Here is a 17,960-nt window from a genome sequence, read left to right as displayed (position 1 = left end):
TTTTGTTATTAAAGTTATGTATTATGTCGATAATTTACTACTAAGGTTAGATTGTTCTACACTACCCATCATGCAATATATACTGAAGGTTATGATTTTATGTCAACTAACTAAGGTCATATATTTTCCTTTTTGTTACTATTGTGGGGTCAGGTATTGGCGTGCTACAATAACATTTTGATGAATATTCGTGGCCGCGCCTTGGTTGTAGATGGGTTGGGCGGAATGCACATTGGGCGGCGAACTGCAGGGCGCTGACAAGGACGACTAATCGTCAAAGATTAAAAAAAAAAACATATATATCGATTGCTGCAGACCTACCTTATTGTTTCATATTTATGTTTGTGTGTTACATAGGTATTTATTACTACAAAAAATTTTAAGTGTTTTGAAGAAATGATTAATTGTTTAAGGAAAAGCTATTTCGGTGACAATTTCTAGCAGGTGCGTCAACTAGGAAAATAATGATAAGTTCAATTTAATTTAATATTATATTTAGTTCAACCAATATTTTTGACATTTTGCATACATGTAGTTAAGAGAAAGGAGCCTTCTCCTATCTCTTAACTACTTTTGTTTAAAAAGTAGTAGTTGTTGGGAAAGTCATGTAGGTGGAGACGCGGGCAAGAGCAAATAATGAATATATTTAACAATTTATGCATCTACGATTAGCATGTCCTATCTGCACAGTTGGCAACTCTATGGCTGGCGGCGCGTCGTCGTCGCGCACGCGCGTCTCTACCACAAATAGCACGCGTATATTTATTTACATGTTCCCCTTTTTCCTTTTTTTTTCCTACGAACTGATGTCGTGGCCGTGCACGCGCGCTCTATCTAATGGCGACGAAAAAATCCTTTTTTACTTCATTCACTTCCTCCAATTTATGACTATTTTTAGGTTGTAGTTAGGAAACACAATTTGGTTATAAGATTTGTGCTTGGTAAAAAGTTATGCCTCGAATCGTTAGAATTTAGTAATTGTAGATTTAGAGAGATAACCTACCTCTTTAATTATAAGAGAGTACCTAACCAAGTAGTTACAAAAAATATCTAGTTAAGCACCTTATGCTATCATGAAAAGTCCGTATACATGCATATTATATGGTACGAAAATTGATAGAGCATCTGATTAAAGAGTTTTTCAATATGTATGTATGGACCCGACCATGCATAAATTAGAATTAAGGTGCGAGGAATTTGTTATTTTTATAAATTTAGTAGGTAGGTATTTAGGGTGCGTTGCGAATCAACATTTCTTAAATTGCTCAGAAAAATGCAAAGTGAACAACATGGCGCGGCGTGCAGGTAGTTGACTGACGCAAGACGTTCGAACTACAATTTTTGAAAATGTTGGCCAAAAACGAATATTTGGCCGAAGGTTTATTGGCTGAAGGTGAGTTTTGAGCTAAGGTAGCTAAGATAGCCGAATTTCAGTGAGACACATTTTTTAAATAGTAATTCCTTACCAAGAATATATTACTATATACTTAATTTTTATAGTATAAAACCAAAATATATATTGCACGAAGGCAATGGCAACCATTGTTTGCCTCTCGTATATATCGAAGGTCTCTCTGCAAAGTTATAAATAAAAAAATCGTTGTTTAATTGCGGTAATAAATATTAAACGGTAATAATGCAAAAACAATACATAGCACAAACGTAATTAACTGCGCTGGCCGAGATTTTATAGCGGCCTTGGAGTTACCAGCGCAAATACCCAGCCAGATAAAAATACCATAGTAATAACTATCTAAACCAGCGGCTCTCAAGCTTTTTTGAAGATTTTTTGAAACCCTTTTGGAAATCTAAGCATTACAATTAAAATTTCATATATACTGGCGTAAGAGCTGACATTGTTACATGTGTAAATCATCCTCATAGTCGTATCGACATGGCTGAGAGTCGTGACTAGTAACTGTGGGTCTCTTGAGTATATAATAATCTGTTATAGGTTAATATAATTATTGTACTTAATTTATTTTGTATCAATTTACGGGTCTTAATTATCTATTTATTTAAGGCCTGATGGACTTTGCTGCGTGTAGAAGTCCTTATCATATCCGTCGGTGCTCTTCCTTGGCTTCGAGGTCCAGTATCATGTTCTATGTATAAATAAGTATGACGATATTTTGGGAAATTTATTTTAAAACCGTTGTGGTAAACTATAGAGATGACGAACTATCGAAGAAATCTCGAACATATCATATACAATCGTATATGATATGTTCAAGTAATCACTTGCAAACATCATTCGATTTCTAATAGGGGATCATATTATTCTGACGTAATGATTAAGTACTATACAATGTATGATGACAGCGGTCGTATGTTAGTGACCGTAAACGATCGCGTGCCGGTCGTGCGGTGACGTGCCCATGTGAACGCCTAATACAGAGCTACGGAGAAAAGTGAAAACGAATGCAAATTAGACATGACCTATCGGCGGTGTACTCGCTCGCAAAGAAGAAATAATATACTCAATAGTAACTTCTTATTTTTATGAAATTACCTGACTGATTTCCCGAGTGCTATCCAAGGTTCATGTTCATGTTAAGGAAGTATCTCCCTAAACTCCTTGCCAGATACAGTATCCGAGTTATCATAATAAACTATCAAACTAGGTAGCTATAAGAAGGCATAGCTGCATTAATACTAATATTATAAATGTGAGAGTGTGTTTCTTTGTGCTTCTAAATGGAGCACTGGCTTGAAGTGATTTTTGGTGTGGATATAGTTGGAGAGTGCCCTAGGCTCCTTTTTCCGTCGACAATGGCTCCCAATATTCAATTGTTTTAGTTACGACTAACTATTAAATAGATATCAGTAATATTGCAGCTTTTGATTTTAAATTGAAATTTTGAATTCTGGTTTGACTATTTTCTTTGGGAAAATACTACGTAGATTAAGAAATAATTAAACTAAACAAAAATAAGGATAATAGTTACTATTTCTATAAACAAAACTTGTAGTAGAAGTGCAAAGAACAATGTATTTATACTAGGAAGTCATTGAGACAAGATTGTGCTTAGAAAAATGCTAATTCTCCTTTCACTTCGCGGTGTTATTGCTGATACCTTCTTTGGGGCTACAACCTACGATACACACCAAATCAAACGTGCTTAGGTGTACAAATATGGACGTACAGTCAACAACACATTGAGTTACCTACGCCATCACCTGCATAGAAGTACATGAAATGTGCCTGAAAATCATGTTACGCAGGCCCGTATCTACGCTTTTTTTGGGTCCCTGCACTATAACTAAATGTATCATTTAAATAATTTACTACTACTCTCATACTACTCTATACTTTTAAGAAAATTATTGTATTTCTCGTAGATAAGTGAATTGTAGTGAAATCAATTTGTTTTAAATAACCTATTTTGAGTTTGAAAATATGGAAATATTTGTCGAGTCAGATATTTACAATCTCGACAAATAATTCCGCAACCTTTTTACTTTTCTTTTACAAGCAATGTGTTGGCAGAGTGATAGTACTAATAGTAGGTTGGTTGTGACCGTTGGGTGCGGAGACCGTTAACCCCAGGAAATGAATACAAAATCACAGGGTGAAACGGAACCCTTCAACTTACTTAGACAAGTTGTTAGCAGTAAAACCATTTATGTTGTGAAAATGCCAAATAAGTAATTAACTCCCAAATTACATTTAATTTACCTAGAGTAGAATAACACCCAGTATTCTGAAGGTCAGAAGTTTTCTCTTAAAAAGTAGCATCCTTTGCAGTTCTATCTGAAAAATCGTTACGTCAATTCAAGCTGACGTTGCGATTGACAGAGTTTGTTTTGGGATGGAATAATGTTTTACTTAGCACAAACCAAATTGAAATCTAACTGTGCATTTTATATATTTCTTTCGATTTCACATACGCTCGTATTTAACATGTGAATATATACAGACCAAACATAAGAAGTAGCAGAGAAATTAAAGATTCCACCAATGAAATGGAGGATACAAAAGTTTCTAATGAACCCGATAAGAATGAACCTAAAAATCGTACCATTAGCGATATAAACATTTTCCTATTCTCAAATGGACAAGTTTATTCTCCTCCGAGGAAGTATCACCTGAAGGCCTCAGAATTGAAAATTTGGGAATCCATGAAAAACTACTTGGCTCGGTCACACTTTGGATACCTGTAATAGTAATTTCACATATTTTAATAGATAATTTATAGATTAATAGATAATTCTAGATAGGAAAAATGTTAGGACATTTAATACGACGCGATGCATTAAAATAGTCACCACCGGTCTATATTTTTCAGGCGCGATATGTAAATTATATTATATTGTGACTTTATAATTGGAGTTATATATTGGGAACATCTTTAATAGAGCACTATTTACTTGTAGTGAAGAAAAGTGAGAAAACCTGCACATTAGCAGACTGTAAGTTCTCTAGTGTGTATGTCATGATGGATACTGTTACTGTACTATTAAGTTAAATATTTAAGGATTAGGTATATCTAGTACAAGACCCGCAATTCAATACGAAACGTGAAGTCTATTCCATAGCCAAAAACATAAGAAAGATTATTATATAAAAAGCTCAAGGGTTTCTATAAATCTTTTGAAACGCACAAAATTTTTGATATTGTACCATAAATTGATTAATTGGGATAACTGTGTATGACAATGATAGTAACGACATTAAAGAGGAAGGTATATCCAGAATTTTTGAACCCCCGGGTACTGTTAATTCAAATTTTAAGTAATCACACATAATAGTTCCTAATAGAATAATTTTCCTGTTTATTGGTTCAAGGCATTCTAGTATAGATTTGTACACTATAGAAGGACAGAAAATTGATAGTCCTTTGTGCCTCGAAGACAACAACGCATATGTTGCCGTTGAAGTTGGTGAAGAGTTCCTGCCCGGTGGCTATGACCAATATCTCATGAGGGCATCCAAGTAAGTACTCTCAATCATATTATCATCACAATTTAGTGATATTCATAGTTGTTCAATGTCCTGGCTAAAGTTGAAACTGCCGCACGCCCCGATGCCAATACAGTATCACATCTTACATAATTTGTCTGTATTTTTCCCAAAAATTCTAAACACTTCTTGATTTAGTTCCCAAATACTTATCTACTTACTACTACCTCTATATATTATGCTATAATATAATCCCAACTAATTTTAAATTTGTTTGTTAAAACTTCACGCTCTATCTACTCAACCAATTTTCTTGAAATTTTGCATACATATAGTTTGAATTGAAGTACAGAGTAAGACATGTAACTTTCATCCCGAAGAAATAACTGCTCCCATGGAAAATACCGTGGGCGAAGCCGCGTGCAAAAGCTAGTCTCCAATATAACCATCTCCTATTTTCAGATCATGGATCAAACGTTATGGAGACGTGGTCAGTAACCCCAGCAAGGAATGTGATCAAAAATCTGAAAAGGCAGCATATAATTCTACTCTTGAAAAGGTTGATGAGATCTCTCCATCATTAACGGTATCTACCATTCATGCGTTTTATAGTATTATAAAATATAAGGGTACTTATTTAATAGCACCAAATTTTAACGACGTTAATGTTAACACATTTTTTTAACAGATCTATTAGATAATATGTTCGCATAAATTGCAGATTTGGAGGTCTTATTTTAAAATTTTTGCGCTATTTACTTACAGAAAACTGATATAGGTGGTGCATCAGAAGGCAAAAAAACAATTGAACCACCAAATAAGTCAACAGCTCCAAATACAAATCCTACTTCACCAAAACAAGCAGATAAGAAAAAACCAGTACAACGTTCATCCATACTACGCAAGAACAGTCTAAACCCAAATGATAAAAAAGCGTCATCGATTCTACCATCAAAAAAGAATAGTACGCCACCGAAAAGGATTTCCATTAATAAGTCACCTTCACGAACTACACCTAATTCTCAAAGTAAGGAAAAGGATTTAAAAACTATTTTGTCACCCGGAAAAGCTAGAATTTCATCTCAATTCGCATTTGATGCCATTTTATCGACGACTACAAATACGACTCCAGCGTTTATTGTTCCAGCTAAATTGTCTAAAAAAGAAATAACAAATGGAAACGATTTGTCTGAAAATACCAATCAAGACGTTAGTCTAGTAAAACCAGCGAACTCTTCACATAATAACGTGAAACAAGAAATGTCGAGACCTGAATATGATTCAGGCCAAAAAGTTTTTGAGACGCTGGAAACTGCCATAAAAAATGTCAATAGCAACAACAATGAAGGACCAACTAAGAATCATACTGATCCTAAATATATAGATCCTTTTTCTACGTCAATGAATGTTGGTGATGTAATTAATCTTCGTTTAAGCATAGAATTAAAGAATGATATGACTGACACTTATATTACAAAAAAGGCAAATTTAACTATACCAGTGAGCAATAATAATGATGATTATTGGAATGACCCCGCTGAAAAGAGCAGTCAAGCAAATATAGATGAGGTAGGACCTCGAAATGAAACAATGAAGAATGTTCTTAATGACTTGAATAAGAATGTAAATCCACAACAATATGTAATTTTTTACTGTGACTGTTGCCATGGTAATGTTAATATTCATGAAACCGCTAAACGACCAAGTGAAATATTGAACGATCAAGTCAGAAATATAAATAAAAAAGACTATATCATATTACTTCCTTCCACCAAACACGACGTAGAACTAATGGGGTAATTAAATTTTCATACTAATATTATAAAAGCGAAACTCTGTCTGTTACGCTTTTCCTGCTAAACTGCTGAACCGATTTTGGTGAAATTTGACACACATTTATTTAGACCCGATTACAAATATACAATACTTTTATTTTAAATTTCTACCAATGATCGGAAATGAGAGGAGGAAATTGCATCTTGCTTGTAACTCCCACATTTTTAAGAAATAAAAACATAACCTAAAATTCAGTTGTTCTTTAGCTAAAATGATAGGTTGCACGCTGGCTATAAACCCCCTGTCCATTTTAACGTTATGATCTGGACTCGTTTTTCATAGTAGGTAAATGTCTTAGTGGTAATGCATATAAAAGGCTCAGAGTGTGCTTAATTGTTCTGTAATCACTGAATTTCAGGTGTAAATGTGACGACATTCCGAAACTTGATAAAAATGTACAAACTTCAATAGACATTGGGAATGTCGAGTGTATAAATGTAGTACCTACCACAGCAAATATAGATCAGTCAAGACAAACAAACAGCATACCTATTGGTGTGAGAAACGTTTTGCAACATCCGTCAGTAGCTTCTGAAAATGAAACACTTCGTGGGAAATCAGCAATTCTAGATGATATTGCTGTAACACCCCCAAATGAAAGTCGTACACTTTGTACTACTAATCAAGCATGTTCAAATTTAATAAATAAAAATGATTTTGGCAAAAATAAATTAACAAAGAAAAAAATAAATAGCCAATGTGCAGGTGCAGACTACGACGGAAACGGCATGTGTTCAAAAGATAATGATTATATGATGAATACCGAAATTTACGATGGTGCAAATATGTTTAGTCAAGCTAATACATTGGACAAATCTACTCAAACGGATAATCATTCCCTTTTGGTAATGTATATAACTACATTTATGATTATGTTTTATATATTCCAGCCAAATGTACGCTGAGGAAATAGAGCAGATATTAAAAAAAATATGTGCCTAAACATCTTCTTGTCACCTAATATAAATTATTAGACGAAAGATTTTAGATTTCTTAAGTTAACTGAGCATATTGTCAAATTTTGGTTGTTGTTTTAAAAAACCTTGGCATTGAACGTATTGAACGTGACAGTTAGGTAATGGAATTTAGGTTTTCAAATTGTATGAGTAAATTAATAATATTTTTTTTTAGTTGGAAGCAAGACGACAAAGTGACGGCCACTTCAGTTTTCATCTACCACCACTTCATTTGGTAAAATTATATCAGAAGAACTATTAAAACACAAAAATAAAAATACTCCATTGCATATTTTATTTCAGAACTTTAACAAACCAGATCCTGTCATAAATAATATCAAGAAATTGAAACTTAGTAGACATTTTTTCAGTCGCAAATATTTTGCATGACTTGTACCCATCATGTCGTGGTAAGCCTTCAGTTTCTTCGCCATTATGTTAAGGGATTTCTGGTCGATGTACTGAATCTGAGCCTCTGATATAAACTTCAAATTCTTTGGAGGTATCTCCAGCATGACCTTTAAATAATAAGTTTTTTATATTAGGTATTATTTTTATATGTACTCAAGGACTATTCACTAAAAATAATTTAATGTACAGGACAGAAGGTTCCTGTTGGGTTTTCTGTTTTCTTCTTAGTCTGACACAAAACAAACTTCGTCTCTAATTAAAATTCCAGTGTACCAGATGAATTTACTCACTAACTTAGGTACACAAGGAACATGTAGGAAGGTTACTTATAGATACCAAAATAGGACTTTACAATGAAATTTAACGTTTTTCTCTAATCACTTACTCATGAAATTTCTTACTTGAGGAGTGATTCCAGCCATTGCCTGTGGTTTGATGGCCGTCAGGTCACTTTCAGACACTTCAGCCAAGAGAAGCCCCAGCCGCGCCACGTCGCGAGCGCTCCAACTAAACGCCCTTCCCAATGCCTGCCAACATATGATTAGCAAAGTTAATGTTTTGTGTTTTCGTTTCGTGTAATGTGAAAACTCAATGAACTAATTAGTTTGGTTGGAACTAATTAGTTCGTTGGAAAAGCTATCTTCTTTTTTTCTAGGCCCTGAATCTATTTCTAAAATAGAGAATTACCTCCGTACGGGTCATCATTTTGAGATAAAATCTTCGTTGTATGGGATCGCAAGCATGAATGTGGTAGAAAACCTGCAAATTATTATAACCTAAATAATATATTATTATATAAGTTTTTATTGGTTTTATGATTACACTTTCAATAGCAGTCCAAAATTTAAATTGCACTATGATACGGGAATACCTACTCATGGAATATTATGTAGTTATCTACGAATTAGGTACCGGTATGGCAAAAATGTTTGTACCTGATGTGACAGTTGCAAGAAAGTATTTGGCTCCAATCTACGCATGTGAAGCATGGGCACTCCGCACAGCAAATTATTCATTTGGTTAAGATATTTCGAACTCGTCCAACCTTTGTTCATTTTTATGTATTTGCTAGCGATAACGCCCACCTGTAATGTAGAAGCCATTTGTAAACCTACTACTGCCAACAACACCTAATATACAACCAATAATCACACCATTAACATTGAAAGACTGTTTATTTCATTACACTAAATGGCCACGACCCGCAGACTTGATACTAATAACTGTAACTTTGTATATAAACCTTTGAAAATATTAAATCCTGATCGTAATATTAACAAACTGCAAAACAAATTCTGTCTAGATTTTTTTTCCAAACTTCTGCCCAATTAAAAAAAAAAATCTTAAATTTATGAATATTCGGCTGTGAATTTACAATTCGCCGCCTGTCAACACTTAGTGGGAAGTTGTTTAGAAAATGCATAGAAACGTATGGTCTATATATTTGTATTAGCACGTGACCTGATGTCGCGTAAGATCAGGATGTGTCCCGATGTACTTGAGTATCCTGCTGTCGGACAGGTTAAGCCGCGCGATCTCCCTGCCGTTGACATACTTGAATAGCGGTCGGTAGGCCTCCAGCGTAGCGTGTGAGATGCGGTCGGGGCGCCTCCCGTTCTTCACCACCGTCCAGGTCGCCGCCAGCTTCTCCTGCGCTATCTTCAACATGGCTATTGTACGGGCCTGAAAAATTTGGTTCAGCCACTCAAATTTCGCCTTTGGATGTGTAAAAAGAAAATAATAGTGAATAGACCGACCGAAAACATTGTTTGAATTAAGAAGGCGTAACAAATAAACGTACTTTCACATTCATAATATAAGAGTGGGGTTAAGATAGTGTATAGTTTTCCTCACAATGTTTTCCTTGAAATGTCCGTAAGTACATGATTGATTGCATGTGCGTACCTAAGAGAAACGCTTAGTCCTCCTTTACACGTGTTATTTATATCAACAAGCAAAGAAAAATTAGGCAATGCTCGACGAGACACGGCAATCATGGCCCATGTGTAGATACCTACCTATTTAAAGGTTCCGTTGTACTGCTACATGTTTACGAAAGTAGTTGTACAGTGGTAATATGACTATTACAGTAATCAACCAACTCAAACAAAGTATGTAATTTATACACGAGCAGGGGACCTAATTTTTTAAACTTTCAAGCTAATAAGTAAAATAGGTAGGTATATAAGTAGTAATGGCGGGACTTAGCGCGAACTTTTTACAAAGTTTTTGTTGCTAACGTTTGTACTAAGTCCCTCTATTAAGATTATGAGGACCTAATAGCCCGTGCACGCCAAATTCATATTCAGCACGTGCATAGCTACATTGTATGGAAATTAACGCACATGTACTCGCGCGTAAACATGCAAGCGTTATGCCGGCCCCACACTGTCGTCGAACAGTTTGAACTTTGGGGGATTTGGTATATATCACTGGTTTTTCATTGCGGTAAATAAGAGCACTCTTACTAACTACGCAATATTCGCGCATTCATCTCGGTATGTGTCCGAATTGGGCAACAGCTTGGAGCTGGCATTACAATTCCATGTAATCGTGCAGCAGAACTGCTGAATGCGTGCCGATGCGCAATACCGAATTGAGGACATATTTCGGCGGGAGTTGCAGAATGTCGTTCATGTTGCCATCGATGAAGATGGAGAAGGCGTTGACGGCTGTCTGCATGCGGTCCTTGGTGAGGTTCAGACGGAACTGTCCCGCTACCATGTAGTCCAGATTCGGCTTGTGGACTCCGGTCACGTTGCGAAACAACTCGGCTCTATAAAAAAATACAACAACCCCTTTGGCCGCTTTCAAAATTAATTAATGAAACCAGCTTCAAAACCAAAAGGCTATGGAAAACGATTCCATTGATATTGCTCAGGAGTCTTTGTGAATGTTATAATATTCATATGTAAAGTACAACCCCCAGTCATGAGGAGGATACACCAATTAGAAACTGGTTCCGATTTATCAGATTCGAATTTAGACGAAGAGTCGAAGGGGTTGCGACATATATGCATATACCTATAGGTATATTGGTCAAATCGCAATGGATTGATCAATATTAAAAATAGGATTTGTCAATACCTCATAAAATTTCCACTAGCATATTGCACCCCAGCTACTCCTAGGCGTCCAGTTACTCCATCGACTTTCTCTGAAAATATTTGGAAACAAAATGAATAACATACTTCCACAGGCCTACAATATTATGATTATAGTATTTTAATGTAATACTGCTCGTTTACAACTCACTTTAATTTAAAAAACTTTTTTTATTTTTGTCGTATTAAATCATATAAGTTAATAACAGTGAAATGCATGGCGTCTCCTCCATTTCATCATCAGAGATGAATATCTCTCTCGTTAAAGGAGCCACGGGCAACAGCTAACTAGTTATAATTAATGTAGCTTTTTTTATTTTTTTACAAATGAAACTTTTGCCTACTTCAGTTTAATGCAAACGTATCAACAGATAATTCTTGACAATAGATCTGATAATAACATGAAGTTTTTCATAAATAACTTAATAGTATAAAATGCACGCCACCTTACCTTCGTTTGCTTTATTGCCAAAGAGAAACACTGACAATATTGAATCAAAATCTTTCAATGGATCTGAAAACAACTTAAAATTTCAGAAATTATTATACCTATATATAATTATTTCTGAAATTAACGAGCATATGCTCGTTTAAATTATAAACTAGAGCTAACACTCGAGGGAGACACAAAATAAATTTCAATGTTATAACTGCTACTAGCGATTCTATGTTCGACAAAGTGATATGGCTCACACTATCGGCGAACTCAGACAGATGGGATGCGAAACGACGTAGGTTTTTTTTACCCCATATATAAACCAGCAATGTACGTCGAACTGATTGCCGATAGAGTGTAGGCGGTCGATTTTATTCTATATTGAGAAAGACACATACTTAGTTTAAGTTTTCTAGGATCTTCCACTAAAAGTGCTGATTCAGTCATATCGGTCATTTTAACTCTGTTTCGGCATTTTGAATCTGTAACAAGCTCGTAAAAATACACACTGTCCTCAAAAAGTTTTTATTTTTGGCGAAACTAATGCTACCATTAGGAATTTACGGACATACAAGACAGAACAGTGCAAGTTTCTGGTTGCGTTCACAGTTGTGAAGCTAAGAACCCCTGTATTAACTTAACCATTTAGTTCTGAAGTTTGAGCTCTATTTCTAAACTTGCCGCCTGCATGTCTTCAACCCTCTCTGGGAATACTATTCCTGCCTATCAGCTATTTTTATCTCTTAATTGCCTCGCTTAGCTCCACCAATCTACAACAAATCTACAAAGCCTAGAAGAATACGTACCCGTGTATCGTAACGCCGGACGTATCCGTAAGAATTTACGATCAATTCCTATAGTATTGGGAGCACACGCACAAATAATAAATAAGAAATTCCATACTTTTATCGCCATAGCCTTTACGCGTTGATAACGTCATAAAATATATTTTTTTATTAAACGATTTCGATAATCAAGTTGGTTTTGCTGGATTCATTGTAAAGCATAAAGTATTATAGTTAACAACTATTTGCAGAGAATATATTGATGTAGGTTATTGAATTCAAAAGTAAATTAATTATGTAAGTTGCAATTTAGAACAGCACTCCTACGCGCTTGTTAGGCATGCAGACGCGCGTAGAAGTTTATTAAAAATTGCAGTTAATATCGAAATAACTAAAAATTAAAAAAACATGTTTTTATATTTGTGAAATAACCATACAAACATAAGCCTTGGAAACAACACTCCTTTGTGGGCTGGGCAGTCATGTAAAAACTCTTTAACTCATCAAAGACTACTCGACTGCAATATTTGTGGTTTTGACATTTCCAAAGTCAGAGAATTCTTTCATTCTACAATTTTCTTTTGACAAATGTCAAATTTTTCTGATATAAATTTCCACATAATTTTCATCTTATTTCTGTTTCCCTTCTCTCATCGAATTGCCCCCAACAGCAATGTCATCGACATCCAGCGCTTGTGACTGCGACGATTTCTATAGCTATAGGGCACTAGGAAACATGCAGGACCCATGGTTCGATTACTACCAAACTATGGGGCACCCTCTTATTTACTACGCTAAAGTGGTTCGTAATTCTATTTTTATTTTTAATGGAACTTATCATAAGTTAAATTTTTGACTACTTATAAGTTTACTTTCATTACATCAACTCCGTTTATATGTGTCACTTATTGACAAAGGTTTGCTCAAAATAAGGCCATTTCTCGTCCTTCCTTGTTTTCCACGACCTGCCTGCGCCTTCTAACAGGTTATTCTGTGACGAGCTGACTAAGGATGTTTTTTTTAAATTTATATTTAGTAGTTAATAAAGTTAGTTTATTTTTTTATTGCTAGCAACCTTCAATGCGAAGAAACAGGTCTCCTCGGGCGAAGAAAGGGAGTCCCAACTTTTTCGTTAAAGCATTTCGGTGGTACACTCAGGTGCAGTATTGTGTAAAATCTACTTAAGACTTCTATGTAACATTAATTCTTAGTTATCCATACTAATATTATGAATGCGAAAGTCTATCAGTTATGATCAGTTCAGTTATGATCTATCCGAGGTCACACAAAAGCTACCATGGGCAGAGCTGCGGGTAACTGCTAGTGTATTAATACTTTGATAATTTCAGGAACATCATCCTCAAACCAAGGAACAAACAGCCGGAACAAAGACTCCGGATTTTTCAAATTTCGCCAACTGGCTGGACAGCAAGTACGGCCAGTTCATCCAGGAGAACCAGCAGTACAATTATTACACGTCTGTCCAGTCGCCAAACAGACAAGAGCCTAATGCGGTACCTCCCAGGTTGGATGTGGGATTATATTCTTATAATATTTATTTTTTCCGTAGGACAAAAGTCCCTCCAACTCCTTCGAAGCCGTTCTATCCAATGCTAAATCCAACAATTTCTTCGTAAATTTTCGCACAACCTACTAAATAGTCTTCATTATTTTTCATGAGGAATACATTTTCGGTGTCCAGTATCTTAGGAATAAAAAAAATACTTTGTAAAAACGCTAATTTGTATTTTGTCTCTAGTTCAATTTTGGTAATATTTTTGAGATTAGTAGATTTGAGTGTGTAATAATCTAGTTTTTCCTCCAAAAACATACTGAATAAGTACAAAGTTCATTCCATTTTTTATTATTCCATTTACTTTCTTTTTTCTAGTCATCTCAAAAAACGAAAGACCGCGAGTCAAAAAAATGTCGCAAAGTGAGTACCTATTTGTCTCGTATTTTAATTTATTAATTCCATATATTCATATCCTTTGACCTGAGCTTTAATAGCATTATTATCACTGACTGATATGTAATTACTTATTTTAAAAAGGTCGTGTAACAGCTGCGAATTCATCATGAAGCCAAAAAAACAAATGTCGATCACTACGTCAGAACATCGGCAGTAAGTACCCCCTGCATTTATATGTATTTCACATATATGATTCTAAAATCTAATCGATTTTTCGTGATTGAATAATAGGGCCTTCGCTATAATAATTCATATATCTGGCGATATTCAGTAAATGGTAGTAAATTAATTTATCATTTTTATAGAGGAAATATCAGAACTGTATCGGAAACTCTGGCCCAAAAGAAAAGCGCAGCAAAATCGTTGAGCACGACCAGGTCGACCAGTCGCGTGTACGATATTGACTACCAAAAGTCCATTGACATCGTGATGACTGAAGGTACCATAAATGAAAAGAAGGAAAAATGCAGCTGTACAAAAACTGAAATATTGACATTATACGAAAATAAAAGTAAACAGGATTATAATATGAATAACGCCAGCAACAAAGAATTACCATGTAATCATGTAGATGTAGAATGTCAATGTGATACTGTTTCGATGACAAAAACCGATGCACACACTCAGTATGACTATAAGGTGACGGCTCCGCCTAAAACACAACAGCCTCGACAGGTATTTAACATAATACCATTCTCTACTAATATTATAAATGTGAAAGTGTTTGTTTTTTGTTAGTCCTCTCTCGTCACCATTAGATCGATATTTGGTGATTTTCGTATCCATAGTTACTCTCCTGTGTAAAGTGACATAGGCTAGTGTGCCGAGGCCGCCGAGGTAGCGGCCGCCGCGCCCGGAACTGTGGAGCGAGATTAGCACACGGTCCCGGCACAAATGTGGTAGGCGTTGACACCGTGTGGTTTTAGTGGGTTAAAGTCCCACACACCTGACCGGCCTCCCGTGGCCGGATGGACGGGACGAGCGTCTTTCCAAACGTTAAAAAGAGGCAATAGCTAGTACCAAATTATAAATTAAAAGTTATTAGTACTCTATCATTTAGACATTCAGACATATTGATTAGTTGTAATATTATGACTAATCATATTATTACAACTACCTAAGTAAAGTAAGTGTTATGTTTAAATATATATCTTTGAATGTCTTGTTAAATATTATTACTTATCTATGAATATTTATAGCACTTGTTAAAAGACTGATTGAAAAAAAAATTAAATTAGATCTTTTGTTTATACATTTGCGTAATTTTTGTTTCAGGGGGCTCAAACTCCTAAGAGCGTGTCTAATACCACTGTTTGCTGCAGCAGCTGCGTTTCGAGAAATACAAATAAGCCAGCTCAAAATGTCGAGCAAGTATCTAGTGGTCTCAAAGAGCAAGTGAAAAATGTACCTTCAAAAAAGTCATACCGTAAAGTTCTACAATTAAATGACGCGTCCTGCGAATGCCTTATTGATTATGAAAATGAAACAACAAAAAAAGCGCCGACTCGTAATATCTCCTGCCAGTGTCCTGTTGAATTCGACTTCCTTGCACTTATACCTGCACCCGTACCTGCGCCAATAGCTGCACCAATGACAGCTCCTAATGTAGCTCCTGTTATCCCTATTCCTACACCTGCACCGAAAAGTATTGATTGCGTTTGCACTCGTTCATTTCAGGATGCAGTAAAGGCTATCTGTCAACAGGTATTTTATTTACAACTGATTATAGTCTTAATCGTGCCCTTTGTACTTATACAATACTAGCTATTGTCCGCGGCTTCGCTCGCGTTTATTTCGTGCATACGCTCATATCATGTCAATATCTCAGGTTCTAAGCAACGTATCACGTAGAAACCTATACCACATTTTAAGCTCGAACATAGGCTATACAAATATGAAATCCGTATCAAATTACTCTACTATAATATGGAATATACTGCATGGATAACAAACATGCAGACAAAATTCTGAAAAAAATGTTTAGATTCTATTAGTTCTATAAAAACCCCCATTATTATTATTTTAATATGTCTTATGTATAGATATAGCCCACTTACAGTTTTATTATATGTTTAGTATATTGAATACGAATTTAAATATGATAACTCAATTATAATCTCTAACTCTAACCAGATTATTTCATAGTTTTTGACTGCCATACGGCATTTCAGAATATAACAATGGTTGGACCTTATAAGACAGATGAGGAACAAATACCGATGGCTCCTAAGCTGACAACTACTGTCATACCAACCGCAGTGACGGTCTCCTCGTCAGCCCCAATGAAAATATGTACTGTACCACCCAGCCATTTTGTTGTTCCGGCGAAGCCACAATTCCGGACTGTCAACAAAGTGAACGAAACTGTACAAACGTCCAGTCATTCGATATGTCTCGTAAGTACTTTTTACTATCATAGTTTTTTTTAATACTATTTTTTTACTTTAGTTCATGTTATTGCATAATTATTTGAGTATATATAATTATATATATTATTATTATATATATTGAATATTCAGGGTTAAATAATTATTTAACCCTGAATAATGTCAAACTGTTGGTAATTCCATTACCTATACTTCAAAATCTCTCGTTAGCTAAAATAATATAGGTTATAAGTATAACCTATAAGTATATAAGTATATACTTTCCCATATTGCTAGTGATGAAATAATATCTAAGTACTGCATTTTTTATTACAGGATGATGTGAAATATCCGTTGTTCATGAAAATTGTCCGAGCCGATAAATTAATTGTCAAGTGAAAAGTGTGTATGATAATGAAGAGAAATGTATTATCGATTTAAATTTCATGTATTTGTGCCGTGTATATAAAATATGAAACAAAAATTATACATTACAATTTATTTACAAAGTATTTACATTATTCTTAGGTTAATTCGGTGAGCCATATGAAGTGGCTGGTTGCGCCTGTGGCAAGAAATTAAAGCTTGACTGGGAATCTGACTGACTATTCGCTATGACCTCGGGTAAGCCGTAATTTGACGACGGACCGGATACAGCCGAACGACCCGATGACTGTTGAGATTCTGATGAACTACCACTTTGACTTGATCCCAATGCTGATGTGTGTGTAAATGAGGTCAATTCAATACTGGGTTGAGCGTTCTCCAGAGACACTCCTGATACCAGCGACTGGTACCCGGCGCTCTTTGCTGAACTATGTTCGCTGTCCTTTATGATATTTTGCACTCTACCGACAACAACAGAATCAAGAGCTTCATGTGGGGATTGTCCTTGGCTGTACTGATTGGAATCGGCTTGGTAGCTCGAGAGGGATGAATGCTGTTGTTGTGATTGAAGTGGCAACTGTCCCGATCCTGATGTAGCTGATGTATAAGAGTATCCAGTTTGTTGCTGCTGAGGTTGGTAGTATGAAATGGGGATAGGAGCAGGTTGCGGAGCGGGTTGTGGGGCAGGTTGGGGGGCAAACTGTGGCTGGGGTTGGCCGTATGATGGGCTAGGTTGAGGCAAAGGCTGAGGTTGTGGTTGAGGCTGTGGTGCAAGAGGAAGGTGGTATGAGGGTTGTGGCTGAG

General features: G+C 35.6%; 3 protein-coding genes across 6 annotated transcripts; 2 read left to right on the top strand and 1 right to left on the bottom strand.

Moving 5' to 3' along the window:
* Positions 1-3,806: 3,806 nt before the first annotated feature.
* On the top strand, positions 3,807-7,975 carry LOC128670247 (uncharacterized). Of its 2 annotated transcripts, none has more exons than XM_053745762.1 (6): positions 3,807-4,160; positions 4,790-4,936; positions 5,366-5,489; positions 5,669-6,699; positions 7,098-7,584; positions 7,871-7,975. In XM_053745762.1, exons 1-6 carry the CDS (start codon positions 3,967-3,969, stop codon positions 7,955-7,957), a joined length of 2,070 nt encoding a protein of 689 aa, XP_053601737.1. In that variant the 5' UTR covers positions 3,807-3,966; the 3' UTR covers positions 7,958-7,975. The 2 variants fall into 2 exon arrangements, with proteins under 2 accessions (XP_053601737.1, XP_053601738.1); XM_053745763.1 differs by having other exon boundaries at positions 4,057-4,166.
* Positions 7,968-12,573, bottom strand: LOC128670248 (uncharacterized). The gene is made up of 10 exons (XM_053745765.1): positions 12,453-12,573; positions 12,045-12,128; positions 11,662-11,724; positions 11,194-11,263; positions 10,699-10,882; positions 9,568-9,789; positions 9,042-9,191; positions 8,794-8,865; positions 8,508-8,633; positions 7,968-8,213 (listed from the first exon to the last, which is right to left on the bottom strand). The coding sequence occupies exons 1-10, from the start codon at positions 12,559-12,561 to the stop codon at positions 7,995-7,997; spliced, it is 1,299 nt and encodes a 432-aa protein (XP_053601740.1). The 5' UTR covers positions 12,562-12,573; the 3' UTR covers positions 7,968-7,994.
* Positions 12,574-12,992: 419 nt separating this feature from the next.
* On the top strand, positions 12,993-17,285 carry LOC128669977 (uncharacterized). Of its 3 annotated transcripts, XM_053745269.2 has the most exons (9): positions 12,993-13,233; positions 13,503-13,589; positions 13,781-13,956; positions 14,323-14,367; positions 14,485-14,556; positions 14,709-15,078; positions 15,679-16,107; positions 16,575-16,799; positions 17,106-17,284. In XM_053745269.2, the coding sequence occupies exons 1-9, from the start codon at positions 13,105-13,107 to the stop codon at positions 17,166-17,168; spliced, it is 1,596 nt and encodes a 531-aa protein (XP_053601244.1). In that variant the 5' UTR covers positions 12,993-13,104; the 3' UTR covers positions 17,169-17,284. The 3 variants fall into 3 exon arrangements, with proteins under 3 accessions (XP_053601244.1, XP_053601245.1, XP_053601246.1); XM_053745270.2 differs by lacking the exon at positions 14,323-14,367 and having other exon boundaries at positions 17,106-17,285; XM_053745271.2 differs by lacking the exon at positions 13,503-13,589.
* The last annotated feature ends 675 nt before the right edge of the window (positions 17,286-17,960 follow it).

Source organism: Plodia interpunctella, chromosome 5 (genome assembly GCF_027563975.2).
Source record: "Plodia interpunctella isolate USDA-ARS_2022_Savannah chromosome 5, ilPloInte3.2, whole genome shotgun sequence".
Taxonomy (NCBI): Eukaryota; Metazoa; Arthropoda; class Insecta; order Lepidoptera; family Pyralidae; genus Plodia; species Plodia interpunctella.
Note: the sequence above shows the minus strand (reverse complement) of the source record. Positions and strands in the feature narration are given on the sequence as shown.

Bases quoted from the DNA above. Each gene is read 5' to 3' on its own strand.
- LOC128670247 (XM_053745762.1), top strand. From the start codon at position 3,967: ATGGAGGATACAAAAGTTTCTAATGAACCCGATAAGAATGAACCTAAA. The intron at 4,937-5,365 runs GTAAGTACTCTC...TCCTATTTTCAG, and splicing joins TATCTCATGAGGGCATCCAA to ATCATGGATCAAACGTTATG. The intron at 7,585-7,870 runs GTAATGTATATA...ATTTTTTTTTAG, and splicing joins CGGATAATCATTCCCTTTTG to TTGGAAGCAAGACGACAAAG.
- LOC128670248 (XM_053745765.1), bottom strand. From the start codon at position 12,561: ATGGCGATAAAAGTATGGAATTTCTTATTTATTATTTGTGCGTGTGCT. The intron at 12,129-12,452 runs GTACGTATTCTT...AGCTTGTTACAG, and splicing joins TCCGGCGTTACGATACACGG to ATTCAAAATGCCGAAACAGA. The intron at 11,725-12,044 runs GTATGTGTCTTT...AGTTGTTTTCAG, and splicing joins TCCTAGAAAACTTAAACTAA to ATCCATTGAAAGATTTTGAT.
- LOC128669977 (XM_053745269.2), top strand. From the start codon at position 13,105: ATGTCATCGACATCCAGCGCTTGTGACTGCGACGATTTCTATAGCTAT. The intron at 14,557-14,708 runs GTAAGTACCCCC...TCATTTTTATAG, and splicing joins ACTACGTCAGAACATCGGCA to AGGAAATATCAGAACTGTAT. The intron at 16,800-17,105 runs GTAAGTACTTTT...TTTTTATTACAG, and splicing joins CCAGTCATTCGATATGTCTC to GATGATGTGAAATATCCGTT.